The 21,620-nt window shown below is 47.0% G+C and overlaps 1 protein-coding gene across 1 annotated transcript in view; it reads left to right on the top strand.

Moving 5' to 3' along the window:
* Nucleotides 1–21,620, top strand: part of GRXCR1 (glutaredoxin and cysteine rich domain containing 1) — a 115,300-nt gene that overhangs the window by 48,433 nt on the left and 45,247 nt on the right. The window contains exon 2 of the mRNA XM_072773896.1: nucleotides 17,352–17,594. Coding sequence (XP_072629997.1) covers nucleotides 17,352–17,594 — 243 coding nt within the window. The remainder of the gene's footprint in view (nucleotides 1–17,351; nucleotides 17,595–21,620) is intronic.

The raw sequence follows: 21,620 nt of genomic DNA on the forward strand, positions 1-21,620 counted from the left end.
AAATCAAGAGTGAGATACTTACTGACTGAGCCACCCAGGCACCCCTATTCAAATGCCTTTTGAGAGGGCATACAACCCAGTCCTGATAATCCCCATTACTGCCTACCATCTTCTGTTATCATTTTGTTTCCCACACTTGCTTTACCTACTTAGCTCCTGAGAAACTCTTGACCTAGGCTAATCTTCTCATTTGATAGAGAGGCTAGTGAGTTCTGGAGGGATTATATAAAGACCCCAAAGTTCTGATCTGCAACTTCTGGTTCCTAGGTGAGTGTCATCCCCATTCCTCCACAGCTGCTGCTTCAGCTGGGATGGTTAGATCAAGTCCCTTTTTAAAAACAGTAGACCGAAGGGCCTCCAATGGACCAGTCATCTTATAATACACGTCAGTGGGGAGACTGTACATTCTTAAGGACAAAATGATCTTCACATTCAAAACCAAAACCGAAAGCTAAACAAAACAAAACAAACAGATGTAAGGTACGTCGCAATGTCCTTTTTCCCTTTTTGAAGTGAGAAACATGGGGCAAGCTAGGAAACCATCAAGAAGCTTTATTTTTTTTCTTCCTTTTTATTAACTTGGCTTCTCCTGTAAACTAAAATTTGAGCACATCATTTGAAAATCTGCTCCCAAGGTTTTCAATGCACAGCCTGTTCTTGAGCTGCCCTTAAAGGAGGGAGTAAAAGAAACAGACTCATAAGTACAGACAACGAACTCACGGTTGCCAAAGGGGAGAAGGGAGGGGAAAAGGTGAAACAGGTGAAGGGTTAAGGTTAAAGGGTACAAACTTCCAGTTATAAAATAAATAAGATGAAAATTCAGCAAAGGGAATATAGTCAACATTGTAGTAAGTTTGTAGGATGACAGAAGACAACTACACTTAACCGTGGTAGGCGTTTCGTGGGGTACATCATTGTTGAACCACTGGATTGTAGACCTGAAACCAAACTGTATGTCAACTGTACTTCAATTAAAAAATATAAAGTTCTGGGGCAGCTGGGTGGCTCAGTCATTAAGTATCTGCTCAGGTCATGATCCCAGGGTCTTGGGATGGAGCCCAAGTAGGGGTCCCTGCTCCCTGGGGAGTCTGTTGCTCCCTCTCCCTTTGTCCCTCCCTGCTGTGCTCCCCCACCACCCTGTGCACATTCTCTCTCTCTCTCTCTCTCTCTCAAATAAATAGGTAAGTAAATAAGTAAGTAAGTAAATAAATAAATAAATAAAATCTTATATATATAAAATTTTGTTTGTACTTTAGAGAAAAAAAGAGAGTCACGCTAAAGTTATGTGTGTAGGGCTGGAGCATCATGATTGGAAACTTCTGGTCATATGCCTGGTAACAGCAATGAAATCATGTCTATGAAATATAAGAGGAAGTAAAATGAAATCCTTAATTCTTTTTAAATTAATTATTATTATTATTATTTGAAATCCTTAATTCTGAATACTCTGGATCTGGTGAACTGGAAGCCACGGGAAGCGTATACAAGCAGAAAAGTCGGGAACAGTTGAGGTTTATGTGAAATGAGATGAATGTTGTAACAAGGATTCGGACTTCTACATGAGATTTCACTGTCCTCTGTCCCATTTCCTTCACAAAATCAGGAGAGGAAGTAAGACAGTGTAGGCACTCGAACCCGACTCACTGTCACCTCCAGGGGAGGCTTTAATTAGAGCTCTTCTCTCCAGAGAAAAGAGAAAAAATGAGAAAAGGGTGTCAGTCTCACGAGAATTAGGCCCATTTCCTATGAAACGTTTGTTTACTCTCAAGGGGGCACAGATAGAAAATGCTGTTTAAAAATTCTGCCTTGTGGGAAAACATCGAGAGACTTCAAGTGTCAGTGATGTGTAGTCTGGAGTGTGCATGAGAGTTGTCTGGGGCCCCTAGTGTGACAGGAAGCCGGGGGTGGGCCTGGGATCACGTCCTGGGGCTTGAGGCAGGGCACCTAAGGGCCTCGTGTAGACAAGATGTGATAATGCCTCTTGTTTCCTATACGAACTTCAGAAAATCTGATTTCCCCCCTCCTTTTTCCTTCCTTCCCTTCCTCCTTTTCTCCTTCCCTCTTTCTCTCCCTCCATCCGCTCACTCTCCCTCTCTTTTTCAATGTTCAACTTTTAGGAGCAGACAGTAATACAGAGATGGGGCACTTGCAGCCCGAACGTTGCCTTCAAGGCCTTCGCTATCGGTTTGTCAGTCAGGACGCCGCTCATGAGGGGCACAGGAGAGCACAGGCTGAGGGGTGCGGGGAGAACAGGAGGGTGCCTGAGGGTGAGAGGAGGCCACACAGCCCCCGGTGGGGCCCTGAGATGGGACAGATTAGCAGAAGGCGTTGCATTGTCGGTTTGGGAGGCAGACATTCTAGGGTTTGCTTCTGGCTTTCCACATCATAATGACATGGTTTAGGGCAAATCGTTGTCTGTCTCTGAGTCTCAGCTTCCTCTTCTTCCAAGGAAATAAAAACATTCACATTGCAGATTGCGGTGTGTGCGTGTGCGAGTCCATGTGATGCATGTGTGATCAGTAAGTTACTGGGAAGAAGATTTGAAGACTGTTGTGACGTTGCTAAAGAGGAGACATCACAGGGGATAGAAAAGGAGAACTAGACCGGTCAGTGAGGACTTAGTAGTCCAGGCACAAGGTGATGGGATGGGGGCGGTAGGAAGACATAGGATGTGAGAGAAAGTTATACGGCCACGACCACGGTAGAAACTGGTTTATGATCCGGTCTGATCAACAGAGAGGCCTGGATGGAAGGGGCCTTCAGGACCCAGTGGAAGGCGAACAGACCTAGGCCGAAGATGGAAGATAGGTGGAACATGGATTTGGGGAAAAGTCTGATTTTTAGACTTGCTGAGTTTGACGTTATGTCAGGATCTTATTTTTAAGATTAAAAAAAAAAAAGATTTCTATTTATTTGAGAGACAGAGAGAGAATGAGCAGGGAAGGGGGGGCAGAGGGGGAAAAGAGAGAGAAACCGACTCCCGTTGAGCTGGGAGCCCGATGTGGCTCCATCCCAGGGCCCTGGGATCATGACCTGAGCTGAAGGCAGGTGCTCAACCACTGAGTCCCCCAGGTGCCCCCACATCAGGATTTTTAAAAAGGAGAAGTTTGCTAGACTAGCTCAGGTGAGAAGAATGGAAAGGAAGTCTTGGCCTGGGAGCCAGGAGCAGGAAGGTGGTAGCTGAAGGCAGTCAAGTAAGCTAGTTCATCAAAGGAGAGGATTTTAGAAAAGATGTCAAAGATTCGAAGCTTCCATGTCGAGAAAGGCCAGTGGTTGGCAGCAGACCCTTGCACAACATGGCAACGCCATCCATCCTGTCCGAGCCTCGTGAGAGGTGGATGGTGTGGACGCAGGAGGGTTTACCTGTTTTATGGGGTGAGCAGGGATGGGAGCCACCACTCAGGTTTCATAGCTCCAAATTCAGAATTCCTAATGCTGTGAAGTCAAGAGAAGACATCAGCCAGACAGTCCTGCGGTGACAGAGGAATGTGGAAGGAGGCTGGGTCCCAAGCATGTGACACTGCTAAGGAGTCTGAGTTCCCCTGACAAGTTTATTTTTGGAAAGATGTTTATTTCTGGAGAGAAAAAATGTGATCACTGAGGCACCTTGAATCTGCTGAAATCCTGGGTGTGGAACAGTGTCTTTGGTTGGTCACGACAAACATGACCGAAGCAGAACACACAGGAAGGGGAGCCCATCTATGGACTCCTGTCAATAAACCATGGCCACGGCCACGGAGGAGCAGGAAACGAGGTGGAAATACTGTTGTGAACCTTTCCTTCTGTCTGCTTCCTTCCTCCCTCCTTCCTTCTCCACATTTGGGACCCTAAGCCTAGGTTATAGTCTCCTAGCTTGGGAACCAGAGATAAAGATTATTTCTTTCCCCAGGGCTGGCTGGGGGTTCAACGGTGGCCCGAAGGTTGGGATTTCTTCAGAGGGTGACTGTTTGCTTATAGACCTTTAAATACATTTTAGTAGGGGTGGGGTCCCCGGGATACTCAAGGGTGGAGCGTCGGCCTTGGGCTCAGGGCGTGACCCTGGGGTCCTGGGATCGAGTCCCACATCGGGTCCCCCGCAGGGAGCCTGCTTCTCCCTCTACCTGTGTCTCTGCCTCTCTCTCTGTCTGTGTCTCTCAGGAATAAATAAATAAAATCTTGAAAAAAAAATTTTAGTAGAAGCTGCCAGATAGGCGGTGGATGACGACCAAGGCAGCGGGCTAGCCCCTCCTCAGGCGTGGCTAGCACCTGCAAAGCATTGAGCCACAGCTTGGTGGAGACTAATGTAGAATAACTATGCTCCCTGTTCTGTTTTAAATGTGGTTAGCAAGTTTTTATCGTACCTCATGGATCATATATGTGGATACATGTATAGTAAGTACCACTTCATAGTCGGTATTTCCAAAATCATCATTGATTTGAAGGAAACTACATTATTTGATTTTAATTATAAATGCAAGTCTTTTGGTCTTTTTCTTCTCCATGTGTGGTTGAAAATAATACAATGAGGACAAGCGAAAGCGTCCTGTGATGATTAGTTGGAATGCATCCTGTTGCTACTGTGTGACACTCGGCCTTGGGCTCTTCGCCGGGCAACGTGGCTTCAATTTTTTTTAAAGATTTTATTTATTCATGAGAGATACACAGAGAGAGAGGCAGAGACACAGGCAGAAGGAGAAGGAGGTTCCCTGCAGGGAGCCTGGTGCGGGACTCGATCCCAGGACCCAAAGGTCACGGCCTGAGCTAACGGCAAAGGCTCAACCGCTGAGCCACCCAACGATCCCATACGTGGCTTCAATTTAATCAGAGAAAACCACTGTAAAATTATCGTATCCTGAGTCACATGCACCTACCACAATGACCAAGTAACAGCAGTAGCCTGCATTCCCACTTCGAGTATTTTGCGAATGGCAAATGTGTTATTATGTCATAAGCTTGTCAATGATGTAGAAAAATATCTACTGTAAAAATTTCCTTAAGTAACCATCAATTCAATGATAAAATAATAGGGTTTGGCTTCTTTTGGTTGACTTACTTTGGATTAAAAACCTTACTTTAGAGAGTTTTCTTTTTTCTTTATTTTCCCCATTTCATGCTATATTGTGTCGTGACATTCTAGGGGGAATTTCATAAACTTTGGGATCTGATGGTCATAGGTTTAAATCTTGGTTTGTTCTTCAATAAACAACCATCTGCTTAGTGCCTCCTCCCATCATGCTCCAGATGTTCTACTACGGGAAGAGGATGCGAAATTAAATAACACAAACCCTTTGATCTTGGGAAGCTCGTAGTCTCTTGGTAAAGGAAGAGGGGATGGTGCAGGGTGAATGCTGGGGTGCAACAGATGGACAGCACGTATCCCATTGGAGGGAGGACGGGAGGAGGCTCCCTTAGAGATGCTGCTGGATGAGAATTGTGTCTGTTGAGAAGGGAGCGTGAACAACGGAGGAAAGTGTGCTCTAGGCATAAGGATGTCAGAAGAGAAAATCAGAGGCATTAAAGGACATGGCATGTTTTGGTAAAAAATGTTTTGCTCTGTTTGGGAGAACTTGGCACATAGTTGGAATTTATAGATATTAGTGAAATAAATAATCAGTGCACGACAAAGTAAGAGCCACATCATGAAGGGCTTGATGGTATCTGACCTTCATCCCGACCTACAATGGTTGTAGGAAGCCAGTGTTTATTATTATTTCATGTAAAGGAACGACATGATCAGATTCTTACATGCACTCTGGGGAACAGATGGCAAGGGTCTACTTGGGGGGCGTGGATACCCTCTGAGAGCCTTGTGTAATCCAGGTGAGGCATTGTGGGAACGTGAGTTAAAGCTGGGGGAGTGGGGACAGAGAGCAGGAGACAGGTTGGAAACCTATAAATAAAGAATTTATGAGGCTGCTCGATGTGTAGAGTGTGGGGGGCAGTGATGAGGGAAAGCTCTGGAGGAGTCAGGACTGTTCCAGGTCTCAAGCAACTGGCTCTGCAGGTGTAGTGGCGCCGATGAGGCCGGCTTCAGGCATTATGACTTCGAGCACAGAGGGTATATCCAAGGAGGTCCCTGAGCGTCCCATCTGGATTGTTGGGGTGAGGTCTGAGCTGAGGCTCTACCCCTGAGAGTTCATTCATCTTCAATTAGCTATTGAGCTTGGGGTGAGACCATCCACAGAGAAGACGGTGGACCAAGCTGAGAGCCCACGGGAACCAGAGTTCTTAGGGGCCGCAGGGCTCAAGCTGGACGCAGAGAGGGAATGCAAGGAAAATCTGGGGGGAAGGGTACTACCTATGCCAACACGAAAGGGTTTTTATGATTGTGTGTCTTGAGCAGGTTTGCAACCTCTCCGTGACTTTTTTTACCTGATCGGTGAAAACGGAATAATGGTATCTCGCCTTGTGTGTTGTGAGGTCTAGAGTGATGATAAATGCACCCATTTGACACAATGCCTGTGACATACAATTCATCAGTGACTATTCTTTTCTGTTTCCGGTATTGATCAGGTTACCGATAAAATTGTTCACAATAAAATCTTTTACTCAGAGGAACTTAATTGTTTGGTTCAATGATTTGTTCATATTGTTTGTCCCCTGATAATGGAATCTCCAAAATTCAATAATCAGCTCCAGTTAGGAGCTCTGGTGTCAAAGCAAGCAGTGTCTGTTGAAGAACATTTCCAGAGGTTATTTTCTTCCTTCTGATAATACTGGGATTTCGTCTTATTTAAAAACACCTGCATTTCTTTATTTGATATGCAATCAACATCAAGTGAACTTCCTTTACAAAATTACTCTGGTCATCCCAGACAGTATGGCATATACTGGAAAAAACCCAGGGCTTGTAAGGCTTTGAGCATTATTCTTCACGTCTGCTTCTGCGGACTTCATGTGCCTTGCAATTTAGTCGCTTTTATGAAAGCAACCTAATTTGGGGAAATTTGAGAAGAAATGGAAAGGCAACATGTTCTTGCCTTTGAAATCTTACGTTTATTTGTTTATTCTCTCTGAAGCTGAACTGAACAATTAGCTCGATGCTTTTGTGGAGAACACAGACAAATTGAGCCTCTGGCTTCACGCAGAAATTTCAAACATTTTCATTTGTGTTTTCCTTTTCATGCAACACAAAGTACCTGCCGCATTTGGTCATGCCTAGTGTCTGGCTCTCAGAAGAGTTTCTAAGGCTTGTTTGGAGGAAGTGAAGCGTATTTCTAGGTAAGAAGTAGAAAAGACAGATAAAACACCCTGGGTCGATAAAGGGATAAACGTCAGGCAAATCTATTATTATTATTATTATTATTATTATTATTTTAATTTACTTGCTTCTTTTTAAATACTCTTTCTATTTCTCTCGTGGCAACTTGGAGAAAGTTCTACTCAGAAGTAATTGCATTGAAGGTCTTAGAAGAACGATGTGTTTCACGCCTACCTTGCTGGAATTGCTTTATTTTGCATTTATAAAGCAAGCTGACAGGCACAATGAGGAAGAAGTAGCTCAATAACTGGAGGCTTGGGTCTATTCTTGACATTGCCACACCTTTGTTCAGTTGGACTAGATGATCCCCAGTTTCCTTATTAGGATTGTGTAACTTGAAGTCTCTTTATTCCTATAGCTATGATCTGGTACCTTAATATCTGTCTGTCTATGGCGGGCAAAGTCATGGAATCTGCCCCCAGCCCCGCCAAAGGGGTCTCTGTCCCAATTCCCGGAAACTGTAAGTTACCTTATAGAAAAAAGGACTTTGAGGATGTGATTAAGTTAGAGATCTTGAGGTGGGAAGATTATCCTGGATTATTGGACGGGCCCAATGCCATCACATGGTCTTTACAACAGAGAGGCCCAAAGATGAGAGTCAGAGGGAGGAGATGTGGCAATGGATGGAGGAAGGGACCAGGATCTAAGGAATGCAGGTGACCCCTAGAAGCTGGAAAAGGGAAGCTAAGGGGTTTCCTCTGGAGCCTTAGTGGGGAGCATATTCATTGCTGACACCGTGATTTATTCCCAGTCCCATTTGGTGCTTCTGACTTTCAGAATAGCAAGGCAATGCAGGTTTACTGTTTCAAGGAGTTTGGTATTTGCTAATACCAAATTATTAATTTAATAATTTTAATTAATTAATTAATTTAATTAAATTACATTTAATTCCCTAATTCCCTAGGGAACTAGTACACGATGGATCTAAATCTATCTATCTATCTATCTATCTATCTATCTATCTATCTATCTACACATGAAACTTTAGGCGTCATAGATTCTGTATCTGTCCCTCTAATTTCTTGTTTTCTACCAGATGAGATGGGGTATAGACACATCTAGACAGAGTCAGTGCATGACCAATAGGAGCATATAAAGACTTGAGTTCTAGGAGTCACTCAGATCAAATCCTGGCGCCATCATTTGCTAGTTGTCTGACTTTGGGCTTGTCGCATACTTCTCTGTGCCTCAGTTTCCTCCCCCGAAGATTTGGGATAATAGAGTGCCCATGTTCCTTATAGAATTGAAGGACTCGGTGCTCATAAAATACAGATATCAGCTTCACCCGGCAACTTCCGAGCTTGCGGTAAGTGCTCTCCAGCAGTCTCTCTCCTGCATGCAGTGTTGGAATCCGGAGAAGAGCATGTGTAGGTGAGGTTGGAATCGTGACAACCAGACTCGTCACGTGGACTTAAGAGTTAAACCCGGAAACCAGAGCAAGAGTCAGGAGTAAGGATTTGCCCGAGGCTGGGTCCCATTTTCGGTACTTCTGAGTTTTCACTGCCTTTGTTGCACGTGGTTCTCAGTCTATTCTGGGAATTCCACAGAGGCCAGGATCACGTCTTTTTGTCACACGTGTATGTATGAAACCATCAGGCTGCGAAAGTTGCAGGTATTTCAACCTCTAAAGTAGATTCTTATCACATTGAAACCCACTAAAAGAGGTTGACATCACTAGCTGATTATTCAGGCAATTTCTTTGATGGAGAGAATTGAGGAAGAGTTTAATCTTATATCGTGTAGTTTTTATCCATGATTCGTATATATTTGGGAGAACGGAAGGGAAAGGGCATCTGTATCTTTTAAGAAAGAGCTCCGGGATTTTATGATGTAAGAAGGTGAAAGGCGTGAGGAAAATGGTCAGGGCATGACTATGGAACCAGTTATAACTCTGATCTTCTTGTTCAACATTTTAATTCCTTTTCTTCTGGTTTTAGAACCTTAATTTTTCATCGGATAAGAGAGAAGGTATGTTTCTTCAATGTCTCCTTTTGCAGGATGTTCCTAATCCACTTGCTGCCTGGCTTTTCACTGTTGTAGGCACATCACGGTGGGAATGGATGCTCCCGACTGTGATGATGATCCGGACACTCGCCTTGACGTTAGTATTATCCTCCGAGTTGAGCGGAATAGCAAATGCCGATGAATCCTATTTGCGGCGCTGTCTGTAGAAACCAAAATATTCCTATTGGGGGAGACGTTTTTGTTTGTTGGTAGGAAGGTGGTTTCCGTTAGAGGCCACTCCCTCTTCTCCCAGCTGCTGACCAGGCAGTGATGAGCGCTGCTGTTCTGAAAGTATAATTTACGGTGTGTCTCCAGGCGTATTTTATGCATGACCCTACAACTCCTTTGTGAGCCGCGTTACAGTCATTCCCATCTTAGAGAAGAGAAAACCTAGTTCCAGAAAAGTAAACTGGTTTCCCCAAGTTCCTACAGCTGCTCCAAGCATGGGCTTCAGATGAGTTTTCTTTACATGTTGCTTCTTTATCTGTGGCTTCCCCCCAAAAGTTGACTCAAGTAAGTAAACCGTGAACCTCAGTTTCCCTCCATTTAAGGTGTGTGTACAGACTCAGGAGACTAGATGCAGCATCACAGACTCAGATCAGAAGGGGAAATGCAGCAATCTTAATGCAAGAAATTGTTTAGATGGGAGGGAATGGTTATTAGGTGTGGCTTCAAGAGAGATGTGCCCCTAAGGGCGGGGAGGGGGTAGCTGCCACCAAGCTTCAGTCACTGTTTTTGCCCAGAAATGCAACAGAACCAGTGTTGTCAGATTCTGTTGTTTCAAGAACAGACAAAACCCCAGATTTTCAAGGGAAATCTCCCTGTGCGTGATGAGGGCTACGTCGGCAGAGCTATGGCCTTTTTTTCTGAGGTCTCTATGGTGGGAGCGTGGGGCGCCTTCGTTTTCATTAACTCAGATGGGCTGTAAAATCAACATTGCTTCCGTTTAACTTTTTGGAAAAATCTTTGTTGTTTGTGTGGTATGGAGAATTCATCAGGTTCATTGACTTTTCAATTAATGTCTGGGCCAACTCAATAATTGATTTGGACAAATAGATAATCCCTAAGGTAGCACCGGAAATTCCATTTATTTACATGATCTTAGAGTATTAAAAACCCGGAAAACACTTTCTCCACAAATCCTTGCGTGCAACGACTGTGCTCACGCATTTCTTTTCATGCCCCCCCGCGGAGTGCTGGAAGTTAGAAAAGGAGAAATTGTATGGCACCTGAGATATGTGCTCCACTTTGTTGTTTCCACTCTTAGAATGGATGGCGCATCCAAACAAGTGTAAATGGTGATCTAAGTCATCGAAGAGACTTACTGTTTGGTCGCTGTGTAATTATGAGGTTTAACTTGGCCATCGGAGCTTACGAGGTTGATGGCTTGTGTAGATTTGGACCTGGCGGTCTTATAGGACGGGTGAGCAAAATGCCCTCCACCAGCCAAAGGAGGCATGAGACTGGAGAAAAAGCCTCATCAGTCCAACTTGATAAGAAAAGGTTTTTTAAGGGGCCTACGGACAGAAGTCTTGGGCTGCTGCGAGAGTAGATCTCCACAAGCCCACATCCCATAAAAACCTGCTTTTGTAGCCGCAGGCTGGGAGTAATGGGGGGCAGTGGGGGGGACCACTGGGGGAAGTCTGAGGATAGTCGTGGGTCACAGTCCTAGCTCCAGGGCAGATCGAGGACAGCGTGCCTCTAGGGTATACTGTAGGGTCATTGTGCGGCTACACAGAGGAAGAATGTGGCGGGAGGGAGCTGTGCTCAAGAAGGCTCAGGTCACTGAGGGGTCGTCTGGGTCCCACAGTTGGCCCTAAGGACAGGACGTAGGGCTGCTGCTAGTGGGTGTCAGCAGCGTTTTATGGTAATGCTGATACCGATAATCAACAGGCGCCATGTAGCGAGTGTTCACTATGCAACGGGCTTCCCGCCAGGTAGGGTTTCTATTCATGAAATCATAGAGTCTCCCCACTAACCCTCATGCAGGAGGTGTGAGAGTCCCTATATTACAGATCAGAAAACTGAAATTTAAAGAGATTAAATGACCAGTCCAAGATTATCTGGTTATTAGGTGGCAGATTCAAACCAAGTTCTTATTCAATGTGTGGGAAAGAGGCCAGGAGGTATTTACTGAGCATCTGCTATGTGCCGGGTCGTATTTTAGGTGCTTGGTCCTAATGAGCAAAACGAAGTTCCCGCTTTTGTTGGGGTCATATTTTTATTTAAGGGGGGAATAGGCGATAAACCAACAGCCAAACACAGTGCAGCGTCTAGCTGTATGAGGTAGTCCGAGGAAAGAGCTGGCTATGGAGATGGGGCCCATTTGGGGTGGGGGGACGTGGAGCCTGCGGTAGGATGGATGGATGGAAGCAGAGGGATGAGTAATGGAATTTCCAGGCCGTCCGTGTGACCCCGTGGTCCACCCCCCACTCCACTCTGGAACTGCGTGGCCCACCCGTGGTGGATTTAAGAGGGTTACCTGGTGTCTTCCCACGGCAGTGACTTAGGAGGCAGGCCCGGGTGAAAATTCTGGTTCCACTCCCTTTCCTCTGAGGTGTTGGGGCACCTCCAGTTCCTTCCAAGCTTTAGTTTCTTTACCTGAAAAATGTAGGTTATAAACCTCATATCACGAGAAACGAACGTCGCGCAGGTAAAGCCCCAGGAGCTACATATGTGCACAGGCATCAGGCAATGGCTACTAGGTAGGACACTTATTTTTAGAGTCTGTGTCTTAGGAGAGGGACGGGGACAGGGACACAGGGATGCCAAACCGCGTGCCCTTCGCAAGGCCCCACCGCCCGGCTCCGCGGCCCGAGCCCGGCCCTGACCAGGCCTCTGCTCCCAGGTACCTTCGACGGCCGTGCGGCTCGGGGCTGACGGCTGCACCTCTCGGGTTCCAGCTAGAGGAGAAAAGATCTCTGCGTCCTTCCCGTCTCAAAGGGATCTCCTCCGGGAGTCTAAACCTCACGTGGGGGCCTGGCTGAGTAAAGACGCAAACCTCCGAGTCACAAACCTGCAGGCCTCGGCGTTTGGGCCACAGACTCCCCGGGGGCCGGTGCAGCAGGCACAGCGCAGAGCCCTGCATCGGGGTCGGGTTCTCTGGATGGCTTGCTCTGACCTGGGTCACCGTGTTTAGGACACTCGCCTGCCGAGCCTGGTTTCTCGATGTGTAAGTGAAGCAGGACGCCCTGTGGGGCAGAGTGGGGGTGACGGGAAGGGAAAGGCGCCGGCACTGCAGCGGCCTTCCTACAAGGTCACTTTTCTATTTTGTGTTTTATTTCTGTTTAAGGCCTGAATTCCTGGGGGTGCCTGGAGGCCCCTCTTCCAGCAGGTGTCTCCCACCAGCATGACCCGGCAGGCCTGGGCCCAGGGGAGAGGTCCCCTGCAGGCCACAGCCTTGAGCTGTGTGCTCCTGCCCACCTTTACCCTGCAGGCCACAGCCCCAGGACCTCCATGTGCTCCCACCCCCCTTCCCCTGCAGGTTACAGCCCAGGACCTCCATGTGCTCTCCACCCCCCCTTCCCCTGCAGGCCACAGCCCCAGGACCTCCATGTGCTCCCTGACCCCCTTCCGCTGCAGGCCGCAGCCCCAGACCTCCATGTCGTCCCCATCCGCCCTTCCCCTGCAGGTCACAGCCCCAGGACCTCCATGTGCTCTCCACTTGCCCTTCCCCTGCAGGCCGCAGCCCCAGGACTTCCATGTGCTCCCCGTGCCCCCTTCCCCTGCAGGTCACAGCCCCAGGACCTCCATGTGCTCTCCACTTGCCCTTCCCCTGCAGGCCGCAGCCCCAGGACCTCCATGTGCTCCCGTCCCCCTTCCCCTGCAGGTCACAGCCCCAGGACCTCCATGTGCTCTCCACTTGCCCTTCCCCTGCAGGCCACAGCCCCAGGACCTCCATGTGCTCCCGTACCCCCCTCCCCTGCGGGCTGCAGCCCCGGAGCTGTGTGCTCCCGGCCGATCCCCCACACACAGAGCGGCCCCCCTCCTCGGCTTGAACCCGTGTCTATGGGGTGAGCTGCAGCAGGCCACCCCGCCTGGGCCCCCGATGACCGGGGGTCAGCACCTGTCTGCAGCCCCTGCAGGACAGATGCGGGCTGCAGTTGCTCGGGTTGCTCCGGTCTCTGGGTCCTTGCTGGTGGTGGGCTCAGCCTTCGGGGCCCGGAGAGGTGGGGAGGCCCCCACTTAGCATAGGGGGGCTCGTACAAACCCACGGCCTGCGGCCCCAAGGGCTGCCCGCCAGATCACCAGCCCCACACCTCGCCAGCCCCATGGTAACCCCGGCAGGGACCAGAAGGACCACGAAACACTGAGGGGCTATTTTTAGATTTCTGGTCGGATGCTTTGAACAGATCTGTCGAGGGAAAGGAAATGAAATGCATGGAGAAAAGGATTTTTTTTCCCCCAAAGAATATCATCTAAATTCGTATTACCAAACTGGGAAAGACCTTGAGGCCTCCTTCAGCCTGCTACCTCTAGGCAGGTCTACTTCTAAGTCATACCAAGAGGTCGTTCAATAAGGTCTTTTTTTTTAGAACAGTTCACTGGCTTGGCAGCCCTGAGGGAGTCACTCATTTAGACCATGCTGATAATGACACTCCTGAGGCTTGTGCAGTGCACATCCTATGCAACTATCTGCACTGGTCCTACTTCACTTACTTTTTAAAAAATTTAAATTCCGCCCTTCTTCCTTAAAAACCTTCAGGAATTTCCCATTGCGCTGAAGTTAAAGCTCCTTAAAGTGGTTATCCAGACGCAGTGTACAGCGTGGCATTTCCCCCGCGCACCTGTCCAGATTCATTTAGTGCTACCCTAGTTCTCTTTCTCCGTGTTTTTATTTATTTATTTATTTATTTATTTATTTAAAGATTTTATTTATTTATTCATGATAGACACAGAGAGAGAAGCAGAGACACAGGCAGAGGGAGAAGCAGGCTCCATGCAGGGAGCCCGATGCGGGACTCGATCTCGGGACCCCAGGATCACACCCTCGGCCAAAGGCAGGTGCTAAACTGCTGAGCCACCCAGGGATCCCTTTCTCTGTGTTTTAGCAAAAGACCCTCAATCAGAGACTCAAACGTGCCATCTTCCTCCATCTCGAGATGTGTGCACTTGCCTGTAATACTTCTCCCCACGGTCTCTTACCTAATTAATTTCCCCAACCCTTTCTTGGTGACATATCGGAAATATCAGAAAACACTTTCTCGACCTTTGAAACAAGAAAAGGAACACACTCCAAGAGCCTCCCGTAACGACTTGTGCACTTTCTTTCCAGCTCTTAACTGTTTGTGAATCTAAATTTTTTTATGTGATTTTTTTTTTTTTTTTTAACAATGAGCTTCAGGTTGTGAGGGAATGATACTGCTTGCTCGCCCTTGTGTATCTGGGACCTGGCTCCAGGGTTAGCAAACATAGATGATTCTAGTAACTGAATGAATGACTGGCAGTTATTTTAAAGGGACACAATCCCGGTTTCTCTGTCATGTCAAGCTGTCAACGGGATTGCACGGGGGGCGCCTTACAATGTGATGTGCATCCAAAGTCCCCGGAGAACTTGTTAAAAATGCAGATTCTGATTCAGTCGCTCTAGGGCGAAGCCTGTCATTCTGCATTTCCAACACATACCTAAGTAGCACTGGGGCTTGGCTGTAGATTGGAATCCCTTCAGAAACTTAGAAAAAAAAAAGCCACAATTCTGAGATTTCACCCGTGGTGATTCTGGCTTAATTGTTCCGGACGTGGCTTGGGGTTGGAGGGATTTTTGAAAACTCCCCAGGTTAAAACCAAAACAACCAAAAAACTTCTCAGTGTCCTTCTAGTATCCGACACTCTTGGAGATCCACTCCTTCCAGGCGACGCTCAGCCTTAAGGGGAGGGAAAGGGATAGTTTTGTTACTCTTTGCATTAAACGGCGCCCACCACGGCTACCTGAGAGCCGCCCACTATCATTTTTACTATTATTTTTACATGTTTCAGAAACACAGCGCAGAGTGATTCCTGGCATTTGTTGCGTGCAAGGAGAGGATCCGTAGGGGTTGGCTAACGGGCCTTAGGCTTTCCACCTCTGCTCCTGGGGGACGTTGATGCCTTATCAAATATTTTAAAACATTATTTCCACTGATTTTTTTGTTTGTTTGTTTGTGTTTTTAATCTGAAAAGCCCCCCCCGTGCCAAGTGGGATCTTTCGCACCGGCCGCGAGGGCAGCATACAAGGCGAGCCCAACGCCAGCTGTGGGTGCCACCTCTGTTACTCAGTCTCCTCAGCAAATCCATGGGGGGAGGGGGTTGCATTTTACAGATGACAAAACTGAGGCTTACGAGTTCACTGGCTTCCCTGACACACGCAGACGGCCAGCGGCACCGTCCAGGTGGACCTGAGGCTCCCTCTGCCCAGCGTTCGGTAGCAGGGTCTTGGCCAAACTTGTCCTTCAAACATATCGGCCCGCGTGGTCTCAACACATTTTTAACAAGGTGCGGCCATTTAGAAAAGGAAATTTCCCATAAACATCCAATTTCAATCTTATATTTAGAATAATTATGTCTATGAAAAGTAAAATGAAATAATTGCGTCCGTCAATGCCGAGTAACACGCCTGCCGGCCTGAAGCTCAGTGACATTTTTCGCTTTCAGAGGACTCCCTACCTCTCACCGGTATCTCTTTTACTCCTGGCCTGGCCCTACATTTATGGCACCTATTTGGCCCCTCCAGGTCGCTGGGTTTTCAGCTCAGCCTCTGAACCCTATTGAGGGAAGGAATATATTTTATCATCAGGAAAAAGAAAAATGAGCTTTTTCTTAGTGAGATGGAGATGCTGGCACTGCCACCTTTATGACTTAGGGCTTTTAGGACTCTGTAGCTCTGCATCTGATGGGCTGATTTCTTTGAATACAGAGCAGTAGAGCTTAGTATCCTACCTTCCGAGATCCTACCTTCCGAGTCTAGTATTTCGCTCTCCGGGGTGGTTTCCAGTCAACGTTTTGACTTCAAAGGGGTTTGTAAGTTGGGTGGTTGTGTGGCAACAACCGTAGCCCCAGAGAAACTCCTGTGTCCCTTGGCCTCATGGCATCTTGTATTCCACTCGGTTTCCTTCGAGGAAGAGTGTGATGGGGAAGACGAGGAGCTTCCCTGATGGGCAGGTTGTCCCAGGAGTGTGGCCGCCGACTTCCGACGTAGCAGGACCTAGAGAGAGCAAGACTCACCCGAGGAGACCTCTCCTTGCTTTAGAGAGGTGCTTGCCTCTGGTGCAGGGAGCCTGTCTCCTTGCTTCCTTTCCAGGCCTGGCTCCGGCCCCACTGCCCGCTATGGTGCTGGTGTCTCTGCATCCCCGCGAGTCATTCAGTCTTTGCGGAGCCTCCTCATGGAAGGTTGGAGCCCGGTCACTCCACAGGCTGTGTGCACGTCCGCTGTGCTGCTGAGGCCTCACAACAGTCCTCTGATACACGCCGTGTTATTCCCGGGCAGTTGTGGCCCGTGGACAAGGAGAAGGATTTTCAAATGGTTAAATGCAAACTGTGACTGTTGTGTCACATATTTTATTTGGGTTTACGAGGCCTATTTAGTAATGGAACAATGTGTACAAAACATGGGAAAGATAATCCAGCCGCTCTGTATTGTACCATATGGTATGCCACGTGAGATGTCATTGATTTTAAGATATGCCATTATTATTATTACTTTTTTTTTAGATTTTATTTATTTATTCATGAGAGACACATAGACAGGCAGAGAGAGAAGCAGGCTCCCTGCAGGGAGCCCAATGCAGGACTCAATCCCAAGACCCCAGGGTCACACCCTGGGCCGAGGGCAGATGCTCAACCACTGAGCCCTCCAGGAGCCCCCAGATATGCCATTATTTGATATGCCACTGAGAACAGAAAAAACACTGTCAAGTAAATTATGTCATTTAAATCACGTTGACTGTTATCCCCTTCTCAAGGACAGATTTTTCTGACATAAAACAGGTCTTAGAACTGACAAATACGGCTCTTTAACTTTTATTGTATGCCTCTAATGTAGAAGACACTTACTAAAATGTTAATTGTCTCTCAGATGATAAGACGTAAGAAAGCAACTGCAAATGTTTACACTACAATCTTCTTCCTTCAGCAACCATCAGCTGACCTAGAATTTGACCGTGTGGTGATTTATACCACTTGCCTTCGTGTGGTACGGACAACCTTCGAAAGATGCGAACTGGTTAGAAAGATCTTCCAGAACCATCGAGTAAAATTTGAGGAGAAAAACATAGCTCTGAATGGTGACTATGGAAAAGAGTTAGATGAGCGGTGCCGGCGTGTCTCGGAAGCCCCTTCCCTCCCCGTTGTGTTCATCGATGGCCATTACCTTGGGGTAAGTACTCTACTAAGGAAAATCTCCTTTTTATTGAACCCGACCAGTGCTGTTAGAAATCTATAAGCCTATGACGAGGCCAATTGCAATATAATTCCCAGGACATTTGCTATTTTTTGGAGTTCAAAGCAAAGGGATGGAAGCACTTATTTCTAGCCCAAATGATGTGCTGCTAACAGCGTTCATCCTCACAGAAGCATGGTGAGATAAAATCAGCATGAAATTGCCTTTTTTAATAGAAAGACATTTTTCACATGTTCAGTTGACTTGAGCTTCACATTATGAAGTTTGATGTGAGAAATAAAAACTATTTTTTAGTGCACACGAGAAAAATGGAATATTTATAAGATACGCATTTGTGAATTCTCTTACGCCCGTCATCCAACACTCAGCTTCCTACCTAAGGAAACCAAGGTGGCGGTCCCAAGGCAAAATCAATAAGAAATGGGGCCCAGAGCCAGAATTTTAACTGCTTGTTGTTTAAAATTATTCTAGATTTTTGTAATTTGGTAGTGTGAGGCCCAAATCCAGGCCTGTGTAAGCAGGGGAAGCTCCCAGAGCAGCGAGGAAACAGGACTGCCTCATTTCTCTTTGAATAATACTGTTGGCAGAATGAACCCCCATTGATCTCCCAACACACTCAGTGGCTACGAAGCCCTAGAAGAGGGCCCTGGAGGACGCACTTGAGGAAGGGTGAGCACACAGAGCCCAGGGACGCTGGTGTTCGAGGGGGCAAGGCCAGCTCCCCCAGGTCACTTATCAGAGAACAAAGAGCTGCCTCTCAAATGGCAGATGGGTATTTGGATCTTGGCTTTGTTTTGCATTTGGTCTTGACTTGCAGCTTTCGGGGGAGGCCAGAAAACGATCCAGAGCAGGACGTGCTCCCGTTGTGTTAGAGGGCGACTGTTCTGCTCTCCTGAGTGGAGCCATCGCTGTTAGAGGCAGCCTGTCATCGGAGGGAGAGATAGAGACACAGAGGCCAGGACCACTGGTGATGCCTTCTGCAGCCTCCCTTTGAGCTTGAGCTGGACACAGACTATGTTCTGAAGCCGACGGATTTTGATGTGAAGCTTCGAGCCTCTTTTATTATATATCCGCAGGTACCCCCAGGTCCCAGAAAGCTACAACAGTGGCAGTGGTGATGATGACAGACTCATGATGATAGTAGCAATAACGTCATGCGCTCCGCTTTACACCCTCATGTCCTTGAGTCCCCAGGACGGCCTTAGGGAGCAGCTCTCTGCTCCACCGGTCAGGAGGCAAGGCAGCCTTGTTCCTCGTTCCCACTCTGATACTTGCGTGGGATCCTGGGCAAACTCATAAATCACTCTGTGCCTTGGTTCTCTCGTTTGCGAAAGGAGCGCGATAATAGCGCTACTTCCACAGGCTGATTGTGAGGACTTCACCACATATACCATGTAGAGAAGTGCTCCATTCCTGTGCCTGGAACAAAGTGGGTCTTTAATGAACAGTAACAACTGTTCTCCTTGTTTCGCCAAAGACAACATGAATCACTTTGTTCCAGGTCGCGTTAGCTGTCAAGTGATGGGCCTGGGATTCAAAGCTGGTTTTGTCCCACCCCCCGGATCTCCACTCTTTGTCATCATCTCAGAGAAAGGGATCTCAGATACGTTGCTGATATGGTCTTAAAATCTGAGACATGGTTGGGCGTAGAGTGCTCATAGACGTTCGGGTCCATGAGTGATGCTGTGTTGTCCTCTCACATTCTTTCCTTCTCTCCCTGGGACATTTCTTCCACCAGGAAAGGATCTGATAGACTCACCTGCACCGGGGACAAATCACTGATAAGGGCTGTGCTCATTTGCCCTTGAACTCCGGAAGAATTCTTCTGATGATATAAGATAGTTCCCATCATGGAATTCTAATCTCTGTGAAACTGCCCAACCAAATGTAGTGGGTGACGAGGGGGTAATGTGTTTGGGCCTTAGCTGATACACGGCTTCTGACCACACTTCCCTTCTTTCTGCTTCAAGACAGTCTAACAGGCAGTAGTGATATTTTTCTTCCCGTCTGATGGATAGAGGGAGAGCGCCACAGACTGGGAGGTGGGGTGCGGATTCATTCTTCTTGTCTCCATGATTACTTTTTTAGCACACCTTGGCCTAGAGAAGGAAGGACCACACAGGTGCTACCGTGTGGCTTCTGCAATTTGAAGCTAATGCCTCAAATCTGGGAAAGAGACCAGAGATGGAGATTTTTCTTTTTCTCTTTTTTTTTTTCCTTGTGAAAGGAGAATTGCTTCTAAATCTATAATGTGAAATGGAGGTAAACACTCCTGACAACGACGTCTACAACAATTTCCCCCCCTACTACAGAAGTGCTTTTCTTTACATCCCCGTGTAGGGTTGTAAAGGGTTAGAATACATCGCTGGAATCGCAGAGCCTTTCCCCTGCAGTATCCATTCATCTGAAATGGAAGGATGCCCTCTGCTGGGTTTTGGCACATGTTGAAGCATAATTTTTAGGAAGGAACAGAAGCTGGTGATGTTGGTAATTTCCTTAACATCTGTGGTGTTTTAAACAGTCCCATTTGATTTAGTTTAAATTCAGATGAGTGAGAAAAATCAAGATGTGCACATCACCTGGTGCGATACAACTTTTTTTTTTTTTTTTTTAAGGAGGGAGAGAGAGAGAGAGTTAGAGAGGGCCAGAGAACGAGGTAGATAGGGATGGAAACGGGCCTCCGGAGACAGTGACACAGAATGGGGAGAGCACGAGACCATTTTGCAGCTTGCTTATTTCCTGCCATCATTGCTGCCAGCCTCAAGGACAGATGGTACCAAAGGAATTCAGTTATCTTCACTGAGGGCAACCCTCAGAGGGTTGGAGGGTGGGGAAGCAAGTTCAACGTGATGCTCGCTCAGAGCAGTTGTCCCGTTGTTTTGGCATCCGTGGATCTTTACACAAAAAGATTGCGTTCCAACAGTTCGAACATAAATTATCTTAGAAATTCTGGTAGGAAATAGGTTAGAAGTACTGTCTTGATTCTGGACCAACTATAAAAATTCACAGTAGATAGAAACTCATAAAACCCACATTGGAACTGAGCTAAAAAACAAAAAACAAAAACAAAAAGCAGAAACAAAAAAACCCACATAGAATAAATCAGTGTGGGGACTCTGGTGATGGAGAGAAATAGAAGGGATGTGGATCCAGACAGATTTTTTTTTTAAGATTTTATTTATTTATTCATGAGACACACACACAGAGAGGCAGAGACATAGGCAGAGGGAGAAGCAGGCTCCATGCAGGAAGCCCAATGTGGGACTCGATCCCAGGACCCCAGGATCACACCCTGGGTTGAAGGCAGGCACCCAATCACTGAGCCACCCAGGGATTCCCCAGACAGATGTTTTAAACTAGCTGAGGCTGAGCTGTGACTGCTTGAGAATTCCATATCCTTTGAAATTGTTGATTTTTCCCCCCAGTTTAAGAATGAAAGAATTGTGATTGAGCCCAGGTAGTTTATACCCTAGAAATATAGACTCTGAGCATGTTTTTAGGGACAACTTGCAAAACTTTCTGCAGAAATGGGCCATCCTGGAAGCCCCTGCCGCAATCAGGAAGTGGCTGGCTCTAGAAATGCTGTCTCTGAGCCTCTATGGCAAAACCGATGACTTGTTCTCTTTCCCTTCTTTTACGTGATTCTGTTCCTAAGAAAAGTCTTGGGTGAATGTATCTGTGATCACTGAATCCGTCACACGTGAAAACAAGGAGGCAAAATGGGAATTGTGGTCTATAGCTTTCTAGCCTCTACAGCACAGGAAGCCGACCTAGAAGGTGATTGCATCGGTTACTGAGTGAGCCATACTGTAGTGTTGGCCAGATACGCTGTTTTCATTTATTTTGTTTTGTTGTAAACAGATTACTGAGGTACAATTTACATATCATAAACTGTATCCATATAACTTATAATTTGATGGATTTGAGCAGATATGTGCACTCGTGAACCTATTGACACATTTGAGATCAGAGGTTTTCCATATATACCTCGTGCCATTTGGC

The sequence above is a fragment of the Canis lupus genome, chromosome 14 (genome assembly GCF_048164855.1).
Source record: "Canis lupus baileyi chromosome 14, mCanLup2.hap1, whole genome shotgun sequence".
NCBI lineage: Eukaryota > Metazoa > Chordata > Mammalia > Carnivora > Canidae > Canis > Canis lupus.